This window comes from Coregonus lavaretus, assembly GCF_964263955.1.
Source record: "Coregonus lavaretus genome assembly, chromosome: 22".
In the NCBI taxonomy this organism is placed as follows: Eukaryota; Metazoa; Chordata; class Actinopteri; order Salmoniformes; family Salmonidae; genus Coregonus; species Coregonus lavaretus.
Genome location: NC_140009.1, coordinates 44,777,224 through 44,794,618, shown reverse-complemented (window position 1 = coordinate 44,794,618; position 17,395 = coordinate 44,777,224). Strand labels below are relative to the sequence as shown.

Here is a 17,395-nt window from a genome sequence, read left to right as displayed (position 1 = left end):
GCAGTTAATACAGGTAATGAGTGGAGAACAGGAGGGCTTCTTAAAGAAAAACTAACAGGTCTGTGAGAGCCGGAATTCTTACTGGTTGGTAGGTGATTAAATACTTATGTCATGTAATAAAATGCAAATTATTACTTAAAAATCATACAATGTGATTTTCTGGATTTTTGTTTTAGATTCCTTCTCTCACAGTTGAAGTGTACCTATGATAAAAATTACAGACCTCTACATGCTTTGTATGTAGGAAAACCTGCAAAATCGGCAGTGTATCAAATACTTGTTCTCCCCACTGTACATTGAAAAATACACAGCTCTAGTCATACTGAACAACATGTTGAAAAATCTGATTGGTAGCAATTTGAACGGAGGAAACCGGGCACACACACACACACACACACAAAGATTAGAAATGAAGGCTGTAGGTCAACCATGACAGGTAGAGTATACAGTAAGCCATATATTTCTATTGTCTTTAAGATTAAGGAAAAACAATGCATAGACAAATTAAGTACAATAATGTTTTAAAACAACAGTAAATGTTAAAAGACTAACTTCTTTGCCATAGGTGGACAGTGTAACCATTTGTTGGCGATGTAAGTAACCATGATCGCGGAGGACATTCGATCGTAAAATTATTGGCAACAGGATAACGTGGATGACACTTTTTTTTTTACATAGATTAAAATGTTTCTTTAAAGAGCTAGTAGCTTCCAGAAACTTTGAGAATGTACAAGCAATGGTCATTGTGGCACGGCTTTCAAGACCCTCACAGATCTACTTAAATGTACAGTACACTGTTAACCACAAGGCAGGCTTGCTTGGTTTCAAAACATTAAGTTATACAATTATTTAAGTTAAGTGAGTTAACAAAATGTACTTACACACATTAAATATAGAGCATGTTACAAAAACAAACTCAGTTGGATTGAAACAAACAAAAAATATTCAATCGAATTGAAAGATTCCAGTTGCAATCGACGAACACAGAAAACAGATCTACATGTATTTTGATTCCAGCGCGTCAATTGCTGAAGGGTATTTGGAGGCAGTAAAAACACTGTAGTTTTCACTATGTTTCTAGTAGCTCCATGGAGTTGATATAATTACATTAGTGTGAGTCAAGAGCAACCTAGTCCAATCTAAAGAGTGCTGACATTATGCTCTTGGCTACTTTTGATAACGTTAGGAGTTTTGATTCGGCCCGTTTAGATTTGACAGTTTGGGAGCGAGTCAATTCAATCAATAATAAATTAGAACTACAGTATGTCCCTCGTCAGACACCTTTTAAAAATCATGTTAAATGTATCTTACAAAAGAAAATAAATATACAATTGGCACAATCAACTCATTATTGTATTTATCCCGTCTGTACAATAAAAAGGGTTATATCACTTCACAATAACCCAAAACCTTGTTTACTTTGGGAAAGGCCATGTGCAGCTGTGCATACTGTATCTGTGTTTGTGTGTGGTAGTGTCCTTGATTCTAATACTTGTCCCAAATTGGAAGCAGAGTTGCCCTCTTGACAGCCTATTGTTCAAAGCAGCAATAAGCAGCAAGAAGTACAATCGGTTTGACAGAATATGAAAACTATTAAACACAACAGTGTACAGTTAAAAAATAAACAAATTCAACCAAAAAAAGTAAACACAAATATTTCATTATCTTCCCGCAAGGTCATCAGGTAAAACACTCACATTTCGTTTGACCAAACAACAAGGTTCTACCATTGACCAGAGCAGATACGAAACAACATGGCCCAATGCCAAAAACAAAAAAACAAGACAAAAAAACAAGGTTTTGAATTTTTCAACGGCTTGCTCGACACCAAGGACCTAAGCCAAGGTAATGTATACCTACTGTGTCTGTGGCAATGGTGTGTGTCAGTTTGTAGAGGAAGGAGGCAGGATAAAAGGAAGGGGGGGAGAAAAGGTAAACAACACCCGGTGTCACCCTCTGTCCTTCCATCCATAACAGTTGCCCATTCTCTCTCCAGAAACTCAACAGTGTTGTGTCGGTCAGTGGAGTTTGGTTTGCCGGGGACGGGTCCAGGGTCACTGCCGCCGGTCTTCAGTTTCTTGTCGTGAAAAAGCCATCACCACGTCCTCCGCACCTGGCGACCCACAACCCCAATGGAACGTCAGGAGAGAGATATCAACAACACTCACAATAACAACAAACGCCATCTAGATATTCCTTCCACCTATACAAGTCCTATAAGTTCTGTGAATAAAACACACATAGTAATCATGAGCATGAGTAGCATACCTGTATCTACATTACATTTCAATAAACACTGTTTTTAGGAGGAATCTCTTGAAATCGTTGCTTGTATGAATTAATAGTCCATCTATTCTTATTGTAGGGTGTCCAACCACACGCGCTTTGGCAATGAAATGTCACTTCCTTATGTTCCAAAATACATTTTACCAAGACAAATATGATTCTTCATGTTCTGAATCGTTCAGATGGGTCTTTCTCTAACATATCATTAACATCATATGCAAAAAGTCAGATTTCGCAGCCTAATTCATCTGATAATAAGCACCGAGCTCTGTTGACAGAGCGGTGCCGCTTTCTCATAGCAACTTTTGAGGACTTTACATGATGTGGCGTTGTCCGCAAACTTGTTTCCGCGGGTCGCAAAAAGCTACATTTGCATGACACAAGCTGAAATAAATGTAAAAAGCGTTGACAATAAAAAGCTTACGGTATGCTCAGTGCTTCGTTGACATTTCAGAGATACGCTTATTTTTGTGAGAATCTTTTAAAAAGAACAGGAATTTTGCATCAATATGAAAAGTGTATACTAAAATATGAAAAGACTACATGTCATGTCTCAAAATTGATATCTATCTTACCTCTATATTGTTTTATGTCCTCTGGATTCGAGAAGAAAGATGACGAGTTCAACGGTGAGCCTGTCAGTTAGCTTTAATTCTTGCACAGCATCCAGCCTAGCTGACGCAATGCTATTTTCCAGACTAAATCAATGGCCTCCAGAAAAACACAGCAACCCTCCCGCTAGACATGATTGGCTGAGATAATGAGTGGGCTGGACATGCCGAGAGATGAGTTTGGATTGGTCTGCCATATAGCACGCTTCTGTCAATAACATGAGCTGGTCAGTATGTGTAGGTAATCCTTTCTAACGCAGATTTTTTGAAAGATATCACGTAGTAGAACTGCATAAGTGTTGCTCTCCACTTTCGGGAGGACTGAGTTTTGAAACCAGTGGAATTAGAGTATGATAGCTAAGGAGATGGAGAAAATTCTGGCGTTTGATTGAAAATATGCAGACGGAGTTGAAAAGAGAACACATAGAAGGCTGTTGTATAAAACACCTGTCTCCGGATTACATCTTCAAACTAAGGGCAACCATGGCATCCGTGACAGAGAGGGAGAAGCTAGCTAGCTACATTTTCAGATATTACACGTTTCTAATTTTGTCAGAAAGTAGTTTTAATTTCAAGTTAAAGTGTACTGTTAGTTAGCTAGCTAATGTTAGCTGGCTGGCTTGCTAGCTAACGTTACGTGTAGGATCTGTGTAGTAATATTATTCGTATCTCAGAGCCATTTGCATTGGTAGTTATAGCCTAATGTTAGCTAGCTAACATTGAACCTGGTTGGTTAGCTACCTGCAGATTCATGCAGGGTAGTAACGTTATGAGTTGGGATTATGGTTCATTGTTTAGCTAGCTAGCTACATGTCTAAACAAAAGACTTCACTATGCAAGTAACCATTTCAATAGCATGTTAATGATGTCATTGCGACAACTGTCGATAGACGTAGCTGGTAAATTCGCTCTGGCTAGCTGCACCAATTTCAGAGCACACTCGTCTGAGTGTGCTAGAGTGCAGAATAACTGACAAATTTACATTGACTATGGCCAGTGTCAGTAAATGTTGCCAAAAAAGCATAATTAAATTGTTAAATTAAAATGTGGCCAGCAGCACAGTCACAGTCACCAACGCTCTGGATAACATAAAAACAGCCTAACCAGCTCTGCTAAGGCGAGTAAATTGGTCAGTGAGCTTTTCTCTCATTTGTGTCTGGAAGTAGCTAGCAAGCTAGCCAACGTTAGCCAGTTAGCTTGGGTGCTTGACTGCTGTTGTTAGGTCAGAACGCTCGGATCAACCCTACTCCTCAGCCAGAGCGTCCAGTGTTCGCTCTGAACGCTCCAAGAATGAAATGCTCTGAGTTTATGAACGCCCAGAGCGCACTCTGAGCACACTCTGGCACTCCAGATTAAATTTAAGAACACACCCGTAGTATAAACCAGCCTTTAGTCTTGAAATCTTTGGTTGTTTAGTACATGGCCTCACATGTGAATCCTTAAGAGATGGATGGGGCTAAGGCTTAAGAAGGTGTCAACGATGCTGAATGGATGTAGACAAAGAAGAGCTCTCCTGTAGTTTTACCAAAACATTCAAGTAACCTTTTCTCAAAAGTGAAGTTACAAGTTAATCAACTTTCAAAGCAGAATTATTTTCCCATTGTTCCTCAACTGTAGTGTATGATATACCATTTTCTAGCTCTGAGTCTCTACTTTTATCCAATGTAAAAAATACAATTTTAAATGTTGTTACATAAGACCGAATCGAGCCGGTCGGTCACATACAGTGGGGGAAAAAAGTATTTGATCCCCTGCTGATTTTGTACGTTTGCCCACTGACAAAGACATGATCCGTCTATAATTGTAATGGTAGGTTTATTTGAACAGTGAGAGACAGAATAGCAACAAAAAAAATCCAGAAAAACACATGATAAAAATTTTATAAATTGATTTGCATTTTAAATGAGGGAAATAAGTATTTGACCCCTCTGCAAAACATGACTTAGTACTTGGTGGCAAAACCCTTGTTGGCAATCACAGAGGTCAGACGTTTCTTGTAGTTGGCCACCAGGTTTGCACACATCTCAGGAGGGATTTTGTTCCACTCCTCTTTGCAGATCTTCTCCACGTCATTAAGGTTTCGAGCCTGACGTTTGGCAACACGAACCTTCAGCTCCCTCCACAGATTTTCTATGGGATTAAGGTATGGAGACTGGCTAGGCCACTCCAGGACCTTAATGTTCTTCTTCTTGAGCCACTCCTTTGTTGCCTTGGCTGTGTGTTTTGGGTCATTGTCATGCTGGAATACCCATCCACTACCCATTTTCAATGCCCTGGCTGAGGGAAGGAGGTGCTCACCCAAGATTTGACGGTACATGGCCCCGTCCATCGTCCCTTTGATGCAGTGAAGTTGTCCTGTCCCCTTAGCAAAAACACACCCCCAAAGCATAATGTTTCCACCTCCATGTTTGACAGTGGGGATGCTGTTCTTGGGGTCATTCCTCCTCCTCCAAACACGGCGAGTTGAGTTGATGCCAAAGAGCTTGATTTTGGTCTCATCTGACCACCACACTTTCACCCAGTTCTCCTCTGAATCATTCAGATGTTCATTGGTAAACTTCAGACGACCGTGTATATGTGCTTTCTTGAGCAGGGGGACCTTGCGGGCGCTGCAGGATTTCAGTCCTTCACGGCGTAGTGTGTTACCAATTGTTTTCTTGGTGACTATGGTCTCAGCTGCCTTGAGATCATTGACAAGATCCTCCCGTGTAGTTCTGGGCTGATTCCTCACCGTTCTCATGATCATTGCAACTCCACGAGGTGAGATCTTGCATGGAGCCCCAGGACGAGGGAGATTGAGAGCTATTTTGTGTTTCTTCCATTTGCGAATACTCGCACCAACTGTTGTCACCTTCTCACCAAGCTGCTTGGCGATGGTCTTGTAGCCCTTCTAGCCTTGTGTAGGTCTACAATCTTGTTCCTGACTTCCTTGGAGAGCTCTTTGGTCTTGGCCATGGTGGAGAGTTTGGAATCTGATTGCTTCTGTGGACAGGTGTCTTTTATACAGGTAACAAGCTGAGATTAGGAGCACTCCCTTTAAGAGTGTGCTCCTAATCTCAGTTCGTTACCTGTATAAAAGACTCCTGGGAGCCAGAAAACTTTCTGATTGAGAGGGGGTCAAATACTTATTTCCCTCATTAAAATGCAAATCAATGTATAACATTTTTGACATGCGTTTTTCTGGATTTTTGTTGTTGTTATTCTGTCTCTCACTGTTCAAATAAACCTACCATTACAATTATAGACTGATCATTTCTTTGTCAGTGGGCAAACGTACAAAATCAGCAGGGGATCAAATACTTTTTTCCCCTCACTGTATGCGCACATACTTTTTTTTCCAGTTCTAAAAAAATATATTTTTCTCCATAAAATAATTATGTGAGTACTTGAACAGTCAAAACATTTCAAATGCCCACCCCTAATACCAATCCTGGATTACAAGTTTTGCCGTGCTAAAGTCAACAATAAGGTTTTGGGGTGTGGAGTTTGGAGAAAACGACTGAAAACCGAACTCTACACCCCCCCCCCCCCCCCTTGAAGCTGGTATTGATTTTGATATCAATACCAGCTTTAGTATCACGACTCTCGATACCATCAAGATACTACCAAAACATGGTAAAGTTGGTTTGAGATTCGATATTCGCCAGACATTCGGAACTTCAAACATCAATATTTTCATACTACGATTTGAGCTACAGTGGCTTGTGAAAGTATTCACCCCCCTTGGCATTTTTCCTACTATGTTGCCTTACAACCTGGAATTAAAATGGATTTTTGGAGGGTTTGTATCATTTGATTTACACAACATGCCTACCACTTTGAAGATGCACATTTTTTTTGGGGGTGAAACAAACAAGAAATAAGGCAAAAAAACAGAAAACTTGAGCGTTCATAACTATTCACCCCCCCAAAGTCAATACTTTGTAGAGCCAACTTTTGCAGCAATTACAGCTGCAAGTCTCTTGGGGTATGTCTCTATAAGCTTGGCACATCTAGCCACTGGGATTTTTGCCCATTCTTCAAGGCAAAACTGCTTCAGCTCCTTCAAGTTGGATGGGTTCTGCTGGTGTACAGCAATCTTTAAGTCATACCACAGATTCTCAATTGGATTGAGGTCTGGGCTTTGACTAGGCCATTCCAAGACATTTAAATGTTTCCCCTTAAACCACTCCAGTGTTGCTTTAGCATTATGCTTAGGGTCATTGTCCTGCTGGAAGGTGAACCTCCGTCCCAGTCTCAAATCTCTGGAAGACTGAAACTGGTTTCCTTCAAGAATTTCCCTGTATTTAGCGCCATCCATCATTCCTTCAATTCTGACCAGTTTCCCAGTCCCTGCTGATGAAAAACATACCCATAGCATGATGCTGCCACCACCATGCTTCACTGTGGGGATGGTGTTCTCGGGGTGATGAGAGGTGTTGGGTTTGCGCCAGACATAGCGTTTTCCTTGATGGCCAAAAAGCTCAATTTTAGTCTCATCTGACCAGAGTACCTTCTTCCATATGTTTGGGGAGTCTCCCACATGGCTTTTGGCAAACACCAAACGTGTTTGCTTATTTTTTTCTTTAAGCAATGGCTTTTTTCTGGCCACTCTTCCGTAAAGCCCAGCTCTGTGGAGTGTACGGCTTAAAGTGGTCCTATGGACAGATACTCCAATCTCCGCTGTGGTGCTTTGCAGCTCCTTCAGGGTTATCTTTAGTCTCATTGTTGCCTCTGATTAATGCCCTCCTTGCCTGGTCCGTGGGTTTTGGTGGGCGGCCCTCTCTTGGCAGGTTTGTTGTGGTGCCATATTATTTCCATTTTTTAATAATGGATTTAATGGTGCTCCGTGGGATGTTCAAAGTTTCAGATATTTTTTTATAACCCAACCCTGATCTGTACTTCTCCACAACTTTATCCCTGACCTGTTTGGAGAGCTCCTTGGTCTTCATGGTGCCGCTTGCTTGGTGGTGCCCCTTGCTTAGTGGTGTTGCAGACTCTGGGGCCTTTCAGAACAGGTGTATATATACTGAGATCATGTGACAGATCATGTGACACTTAAATAAAGTCCACCTGTGTGCAATCTAACTAATTATGTGACTTCTGAAGGTAATTGGTTGCACCAGATCTTATTTAGGGGCTTCGTAGCAAAGGGGGTGAATACATATGCACGCACCACTTTTCCGTTATTTATTTTTTTGAATGTTTTGAAACAAGTTATTTTTTTCATTCCACTTCCCCAATTTGGACTATTTTGTGTATGTCCATTACATGAAGTCCAAATAAAAATCCATTTAAATTACAGGTTGTAATGCAACAAAATAGGAAAAACGCCAAGGTGGATGAATACTTTTGCAAGGCACTGTAGAAACCTTTGCAAAGGGTTCTACCTAGAACGAGAAATAAACAGCAATATAGCAACAAGATCAATCAATCAATCACTGTGTACAGTGTGTGTGTGTGTGTGTGTGTGTGTGTGTGTGTGTGTGTGTGTGTGTGTGTGTGTGTGTGTGTGAGGAGAAACCGAGAGATAGAAGAGGATCAGATGGAGCATGCCTAAGATCACACATTACACCAGATAGAAAAGACTGACCCTAGCCCCCCGGCATATAGGCTATTGCAGCATAGATACTGGGGACGGAGACGGGTGGATTGAGCAACACTGTGGCGCTGTCCAAAACTACTCCTTGACAAGGCCAATCAGGCAGGATAAACACCACCCACTTTGCCAAAGCACAGCCCTCACACCACTCAAAGGAAATTGTGGAGGAAAAATGTATAGTCTGGAGAGACAGCCTTGAATGGTACATCTTGTCTCATACAATCATTGGTTCCTGTAGGTGCTGGGTAGAGATATGAGGGGGAGACGGTCATGACACCCTCCAGAACGCCCAGAATATGTTCTATAAGTTAAGATAGGAGACGGTGCCAGACACATGCAGGAACCAACCCTATGAACCATGCCTATGTAGCTTGTCTGTGCAAGCATTATAAGAGAACTAACGGGACTGCCCCAGGAGAGCTCAATTCAGACCGGTACTTTATGCATCTAAGTTTGACTGTGACCTCTCCAGCTTGCTGACAATAAAGAGTGATTCATTTAATATTGACTTAGTGTCTCCCTGTGTTGAATTTCCTCGACAAAATCAACAGACCAGGTCGAGTATAGCCCAGGAAGATCTCCCCCACCGCGCTAGCCATAGGGGGCGCAAAACCGGACAGGAAGATTACGTCAGTGAATCAAACCGCCCAAGGGAGTCAAGTATAGTGAACAAAGCCTGGCATGACGTGATGTGCCCTCATAGGGACGGCATGTGAGAGCGTGAGCAGGCCAATGACTCGGCCTCCGTAATAGGGTCAGAGAATCCCAGGAAAGAGAGGAGAGCTGGCCAGGAAGAGACAGCAAGGGTGGTTCCTCTCGCCAGTGTCTTGCCGTTCACTTTCTCACCCCTGATAGCACTCAATCATAGGTCCCACTTAAGAGATGAGTCTTCAGTAAAGACTTAAAGGTTGAGACCGATTCTGCTTCTCTGACATGGATTGGCAGACCATTCCATAAAAGAGAAGCTCTATAGAAGAAAGCCCTCCCTCCAGCTGTTTCCTTTTAAATTATAGGGAAAATAAAGAGGCCTGCATCTTGTGACCGTAGTGTACGTGCAAGTACATTATGCTTTGTAGGTGAACAGTAAAACCTTGAAATCATCCATAGCCTTAAAAGGAAGCCAGCTAGAGAGGCTAGCACTGGAGTAATATGATCAAATGTTTTGGTTCTAGTCAAAACATCTAACAAGAAATGGGAGACTGAAGGCTGAGTGGAGGGTAAACATAGGTGTTGTCTGAAGAGATGGTTTGTGAGTCTGGTTTTAAATAGGCAAATTATGTGATGGTGGTTGGAGAAGTTTTAGAGGAGTGCAGCTGAGCTGAAGGCAAGGTCCCCAGTGGCCAGGTGTCTGGTGTTGGGGGTGATATGGAAGCAGGAAGTCAGATTAGTAGAGTGAGTGACAGGGGATTTAGGTGTGCAGCATGTCAGAGGTAAGAAAGAGCCAGGACAGAGAGGCTATAGAGATTATCGTTGCAGTAGTCCAGGTAAGAGGTGACAATATGACAAACTGTTCAACACAATACTTTTTAGAATGCCCAAAACCTGGCCGTCCAACTTTGCAGAGTGTTGAGTCTTATTGTTGTGTGAAACTGAGGGAGTCAGAGAGTTGGGGCTCTAATGTTGTGCTTTATGGGAAAACCAAAGGCTTTGCAATGTGTGTCCCTACCCTGTGAACATTTCAAATTTGGTTTGAGGTGTCTAGGTCACATGGTCAAGGAGCTTTTGAAAATTAAGTATTTTATATATATATATATATATATATATACAGTGGGGAAAAAAAGTATTTAGTCAGCCACCAATTGTGCAAGTTCTCCCACTTAAAAAGATGAGAGGCCTGTAATTTTCATCAACGTCAAATGAGAAAAAAAAAAAATTCTCCAGAAAATCACATTGTAGGATTTTTTATGAATTTATTTGCAAATTATGGTGGAAAATAAGTATTTGGTCACCTACAAACAAGCAAGATGGCTGGCTCTCACAGACCTGTAACTTCTTCTTTAAGAGGCTCCTCTGTCCTCCACTCGTTACCTGTATTAATGGCACCTGTTTGAACTTGTTATCAGTATAAAAGACACCTGTCCACAACCTCAAACAGTCACACTCCAAACTCCACTATGGCCAAGACCAAAGAGCTGTCAAAGGACACCAGAAACAAAATTGTAGACCTGCACCAGGCTGGGAAGACTGAATCTGCAATAGGTAAGCAGCTTGGTTTGAAGAAATCAACTGTGGGAGCAATTATTAGGAAATGGAAGATATACAAGACCACTGATAATCTCCCTCGATCTGGGGCCCCACGCAAGATCTCACCCTGTGGGGTCAAAATGATCACAAGAACAGTGACAAAAATCCCAGAACCACACGGGGGGACCTAGTAAATGACCTGCAGAGAGCTGGGACCAAAAGTAACAAAGCCTACCATCAGTAACACACTACGCCGCCAGGGACACAAATCCTGCAGTGCAAGACGTGTCCCCCTGCTTAAGCCAGTACATGTCCAGGCCCGTCTGAAGTTTACTAGAGTGCATTTGGATGATCCAGAAGAGGATTGTGAGAATGTCATATGGTCAGATGAAACCAAAATATAACTTTTTGGTAAAAACTCAACTCGTCGTGTTTGGAGGACAAAGAATGCTGAGTTGCATCCACAGAACACCATACCTACTGTGAAGCATGGGGGTGGAAACATCATGCTTTGGGGCTGTTTTTCTGCAAAGGGACCAGGACGACTGATCCGTGTAAAGGAAATAATGAATGGGGCCATGAAAGGGCATTGAAGATGAAACGTGGCTGGGTCTTTCAGCATGACAATGATCCCAAACACACCGCCCGGGCAACGAAGGAGTGGCTTCATAAGAAGCATTTCAAGGTCCTGGAGTGGCCTAGCCAGTCTCCAGATCTCAACCCCATAGAAAATATTGGGAGGGAGTTGAAAGTCTGTGTTGCCCAGCGACAGCCCCAAAACATCACTGCTCTAGAGGAGATCTGCATGGAGGAATGGGCCAAAATACCAGCAACAGTGTGTGAAAACCTTGTGAAGACTTACAGAAAACGTTTGACCTGTGTCATTGCCAACAAAGGGTATATAACAAAGTATTGAGGAACTTTTGTTATTGACCAAATACTTATTTTCCACCATAATTTGCAAATAAATTCATTAAAAATCCTACAATGTGATTTTCTGGAATTCTTTTCTCTCATTTTGTCTGTCATAGTTGACGTGTACCTATGATGAAAATTACAGGCCTCTCTCATCTTTTTAAGTGGGAGACTTTGCACAATTGGTGGCTGACTAAATACTTTTTTTCCCCACTGTATGATACAAATTACAGACCTCTACATGCTTTGTAAGTAGGAAAACCTGCAAAATCGGCAGTTTATCAAATACTTGTTCTCCCCACTGTAAGACTCGTTTTACTGTGGATATAGATACTTTTGTACCTGTTTCCTCCAGCATATTCACAAGGTCCTTTGCTGTTGTTCTGGGATTGATTTGCACTTTTCGCACCAAAGTACGTTCATCTGAAGGAGACAGAACGCGTCTCCTTCCTGAGCGGTATGACGGCTGCGTGGTCCCATGGTGTTTATACGTGCGTACTATTTTTTGTACAGATGAACGTGGTACCTTCAGGCGTTTGGAAATAGCTCCCAAGGATGAACCAGGCTTGTGGATGTCTACAATTTTTTTCCCTGAGGTCTTGGCTGATTTCTTTTGATTTTCCCATGATGTCAACCTGTCCCTGACCGAGTCTGTCAAACCAACATGTTTCATGCAGACCACCATAGTCCCTGTGCGAAAGAACACCAAGGTAACCTGCCTAATTGACTACCGACCCATAGCACTCACGTCTGTAGACATGAAGTGCTTTGAAAGGCTGGTCATGGCACACATCAACACCATTTTCCCAGAAACCCTAGACCCACTCCAATTTGCATACCACCCTAACAGATCCACAGATTACGAAATCTCTATTGCACTCCACACTGCCCTTTCCCACCTGGAAAAAAAAAGGAACACCTACGTGAGAATGCTATTCATTGACTACAGCTCAGCGTTCAACACCATAGTGCCCTCAAAGCTCATCACTAAGCTAAGGACACTGGGACTAAACACCTCCCTCTGCAACTGGATCCTGGACTTCCTGACGGGCCGCCCCCAGGTGGTAAGGGTAGGTAACAACACATCTGCCATGGTGATCCTCAACACAGGGGCCCCTCAGGGGTCCGTGCTCAGTCCCTTCCTGTACTCCCTGTTCACCCATGACTGCATGGCTAGGCACGACTCCAACACCATCATTAAGTTTGCCGCCGACACAACAGTGCTAGGCCTGATCACCGACAACGATGAGACTGCCTATAGGGAGGAGGTCAGAGACATGGCAGTGTGGTGACAGGATAACAACCACTCGCTCAACATGATCAAGTCAAAGGAAATGATTGTGGACTACAGGAAAAGGAGGGCCAAGCACGCCCCCATTCTCATTGACGGGTCTGTACTGGAGCAGGTTGAGACCTTCAAGTTCCTTGGTGTCCACATCACCAATGAACTATCATGGTACAAACACACCAAGCCAGTCGTGAAGAGGGCACGACATGCCTATTCCCCCTCAGGAGACTGAAAAGATTTGGCATCGGTCCTCAGATCCTCAAAATGTTCTACAGCTGCACCATCGAGAGTACCCTGACTGGTTGCATCACCGCCTCATATGGCAACTGCTCGGCCTAAGACCGCAAGTGACTACAGAGGGTAGTACGTACGCTCCAGTACATCACTGGGGCTATGCTTCCTGCCATCCAGGACCTCTACACCAGGCGGTGTCAGAGGAAGGCCCTAAAAATTGCCAAAGACTCCAGCCACCCTAATCATAGACTGTTCGCTCTACTACTGCACGGCATGCGGTACCGGAGCGCCAAGTCTAGGTCCAAAAGGCTTCTTAAACTCTACTGGATGGGTGACCCAAAATCGGGACAGTTGTTGATCAATACGGATAATGTGACTACAATGACGTTGTAAAGAAAAGTACATTTTCACAGACATATACATGTCTTATATGGGCAAAAAGCTTAACTGATTGTTAGTCTAACTGCAGTGTCCAATTTACAGTAGGTATTACAGCAAGAAAATACCATGCTATTGTTTGAAGATAGTGCACAACAAAACACTTTTATCAAGGCAACTGGTTTGATACACTCACCTCTGAAGGTAAATAATGTACTTACATTCAGTAATCTTGCTCTGATTTGTCATCCTGAAGGTCCCAGAGATAAAATGTAGAGTTGTTTTGTTTGATAAAATCAATGTTTATATCCTAACAAGATCCGTGTTGTATACAGCGTTTCGCCTAAATTCCGACAGTTTCAACTTGCAACAAAACATTGACATAATATAAACGCTACACCTTGTCTCACCCAGTCAAGTTAGATTTTTCTGCGATCCTCATTCTGCATGATGTATAGGTTACACAAAAGCTATTGAGCCCACCAAGAACTGACATGATTACGCACCAATGAGGCGGGCGGTGTTCACTTGATTGACTGTATCTTGGTCCAATAACAACCTATCATTCTGAAACATAGCTAGCTAGATAGCCAATGAGCTAAGATTTACAGGAGTATGAGATGGTCCTTTGGTTGAGGAAAATCCTGTGTATTCAGCACGCGCGCAACACGGTTTAGTGTCCATTGGAAATCTAAACAAGGAAGTGGCGCATCGCGTTACGCACAGCTCGATATAGTAAACAAAGTTTACTACAGATTTTGAAAGTACAATATGGCTACTAATACTGGAAAAGCTAAATCTAAGTCCAGGTATACAGATGAGGACGGGATTATATCAGAAATCGACCGGGAAAGTGTCACAGAACCAGTAGATGAGGACTTACTGAATATAGTTTAGACTCAACAGCTGAAGATATGTTTTTGGAAGGAGAGGACGCCACTTTAGACTAGTAAGTGAAATAAAAAATGTCTACTCATGCTAATGCAGTTGTTTGAATGGTTGCATATTGTTCATTTGAGATATGTTTGTGATTTTTTCTTTGATAGAGAGATATATATATATATATATATATATACACACACACACTACCAGTCAAAAGTTTGGACACACCTACTCATTCAAGGGTTTTTCTTTATTTTTACTATTTTCTACATTTTAGAAAAATAGTAAAGACATCAAAACTATGAAATAACACATATGGAATAATGTAGTAACCAAAAAAGTGTTAAACAAATCAAAATATATTTTATATTTGAGATTATTCAAATAGCCTTGATGACAGCTTTGCAAACTCTTAGCATTCTCTCAACCAGCTTCACCTGAAATGCTTTTCAAACAGTCTTTAAGGAGTTCCAACATATGCTGAGCACTTGTTGGCTGCTTTTCCTTCACCCTGCCGTTGACTCATCCCAAACCATCTCAATTGGGTTGAGGTTGGGGGATTGTGGAGGCCAGGTCATCTGATGTAGCACTCCATCAATCTCCTTCTTTGTAAAATAGCCCTTACACAGCCTGGAGGTGTGTTGGGCCATTGTCCTGTTGGAAAACAAATGATAGTCCCACTAAGCCCAAACCAGATGGGATGGCGTATCGCTGCAGAACGATGTGGTAGCCATGCTGGTTAAGTGTGCCTTGAATTCTAAATAAATCAGACAGTGTCACCAGCAAAGCACCCCCACACCATAACACCTCCTCCTCCATGCTTTACGGTGGGAACTACACATGCGAAGATCATCCGTTCACCCACACCGCGTCTCACAAAGACACGGCAGTTGGAACCAAAAATCTCCAATTTGGAATCCAGACCAAAGGACATATTTCCACCGGTCTAATGTCCATTACTCGTGTTTCTTGGACCAAGCAGGTCTCTTCTTATTATTGGTGTCCTTTAGTAGTGGTTTCTTTGCATCAATTCGACCATGAAGGTCTGATTTACACAGTCCTCTCTGAACAGTTGATGTTGAGATGTGTCTGTTACTTGAACTCTCCGCAGCATTTATTTGGGCTGCAATTTCTGAGGCTGGTAACTCTAATGAACTTATCCTCTGCAGCAGAGGTAACTCTGGGTCTTCCATTCCTGTGGCGGTTGTCATGAGAGCCAGTTTCATCATAGCGCTTAATGGTTTTTGCAACTGCACTTGAAGAAACTTTCAAAGTTCTTGACATTTTCCGTACTGACTGACCTTCATGTCTTAAAGTAATAATGGAATGTCGTTTCTCTTTCTTATTTGAGCTGTTCTTGCCATAATACGGACTTGGTCTTTTACCAAATAGGGCTATCTTATGTATACCACCCCTACCTTGTCACAACCCAACTGATTGGCTCAAACGCATTAAGAAGGAAAGAAATTCTACAAATTAACTTTTAACAAGGCACACCTGTTAATTGAAATGCATTCCAGGTGACTACCTCATGAAACTGGTTGAGAGAATGCCAAGAGTGTGCAAAGCTGTCATCAAGGCAAAGGGTGGCTATTTGAAGAATCTCAAATATAAAATTTATTTTGATTTGTTTAACACTTTTTTGGTTACTACATGATTCCATAGGTGTTATTTAATAGTTTTGATGTCTTCACTATTATTCTACAATGTAGAAAATAATAAAAATAAAGAAAAACCCTTAAATGAGTAGGTGTCCAAACTTTTGACTGGTAGTGTATATATATTTTTTTACTTCAGTTTATTTTAGAAAATACTTTACCACCGCATTTCACTGTAAGGTCTACCCCTGTTGTATTCGGCAAATGAGACAAATACAATTTGATTTGATTTGATTTTGAATTCAGGACATAAAGTTAATTTATTTACCACATTTTCTTGCAGTTTTACTTTATTGCAAACAGCATACTTGTTCCTTCTTTTCACTCGGTCATTTAGGTTAGTATTGTGAAGTAACTACAATGTTGTTGATCCATCCTCAGTTTCTCCTATCACAGCCTTTAAACGCTGTAACGGTTTTAAAGTCACCATTGGCCTCATTGTGAAATCTCTAAGTGGTTTCCTTCCTCTCCGGCATCTAGGGTTGGCCGGTTTCTAGATTTTCATATCTTCATACCGTCCTTCTCTCTTTCCGGGATTTACGGTATTACCATTTTAGTACACAAGGGGGCGCCAAACCCCAAAAGACCATTGGGCATCTGTTACCAGAAAGCGAAGAAAATTAGCACAAGTAATCAAATCAAATGTTATTGCAGGTGTAGCGAAATGCTTGTGTTCCTAGCTCCAACAGTGTAGTCATCTCTAACATTTCACACAAATCTAAAAGTACAAGAATGGAATTAAGAAATGTATAATACTTGCACGAGCAATGTCGGAGTCCGAAGTGTGTGTGTGTGTGTGTGTACACACAAACACTTCGGACTCCGACATTGCTCGTGCTAATATTATACATTTCTTAATTCCATTCTTGTACTTTTACACACACAGTTGAAGTCGGAAGATTACATACACTTAGGTTGGAGCCATTAAGCCACTCCACAAATTACTTGTTAACAAACTATAGTTTTGGCAAGTCGGCTAGGACATCTACATTGTGCATGACACAAGTAATTTTTCCAACAATTGTTTACAAACTGATTATTTCACTTATAATTCACTGTACCACAATTCTAGTGGGTCAAAAGTTTACATACACTAAGTTGACTGTGCCTTTAAACAGATTGGAAAATTCCAGAAAATGATGTCATGACTTCAGAAGCTTCTGATAGGCTAATTGACATAATTTGAGTCAATTGGAGTTGTACCTGTGGCTGTATTTCAAGGCCTACCTTCAAACTCAGTGCCTCTTTGCTTGACATCATGGGAAAAATCAAAAGAAATCAGCCCCAAAAAATGTGTAGACCTCCACAAGTCTGGTTCATCCTTGGGAGCAATTTCCAAACCCCTGAAGGTACCACGTTCATCTGTACAAACAATAGT

General features: G+C 41.7%; 1 protein-coding gene across 1 annotated transcript in view; it reads right to left on the bottom strand.

Annotated features, from left to right (window-relative positions):
• Positions 1-2,054: 2,054 nt before the first annotated feature.
• LOC311149742 (beta-catenin-interacting protein 1-like) overlaps positions 2,055-17,395 on the bottom strand; it is a gene marked incomplete at its 3' end in the record, with an annotated part of 40,315 nt that continues 24,974 nt past the window's right edge. The window contains exon 3 of the mRNA XM_084186954.1: positions 2,055-2,113. Within this exon, the coding sequence (XP_084043080.1) occupies positions 2,055-2,113 (59 nt within the window). The remainder of the gene's footprint in view (positions 2,114-17,395) is intronic.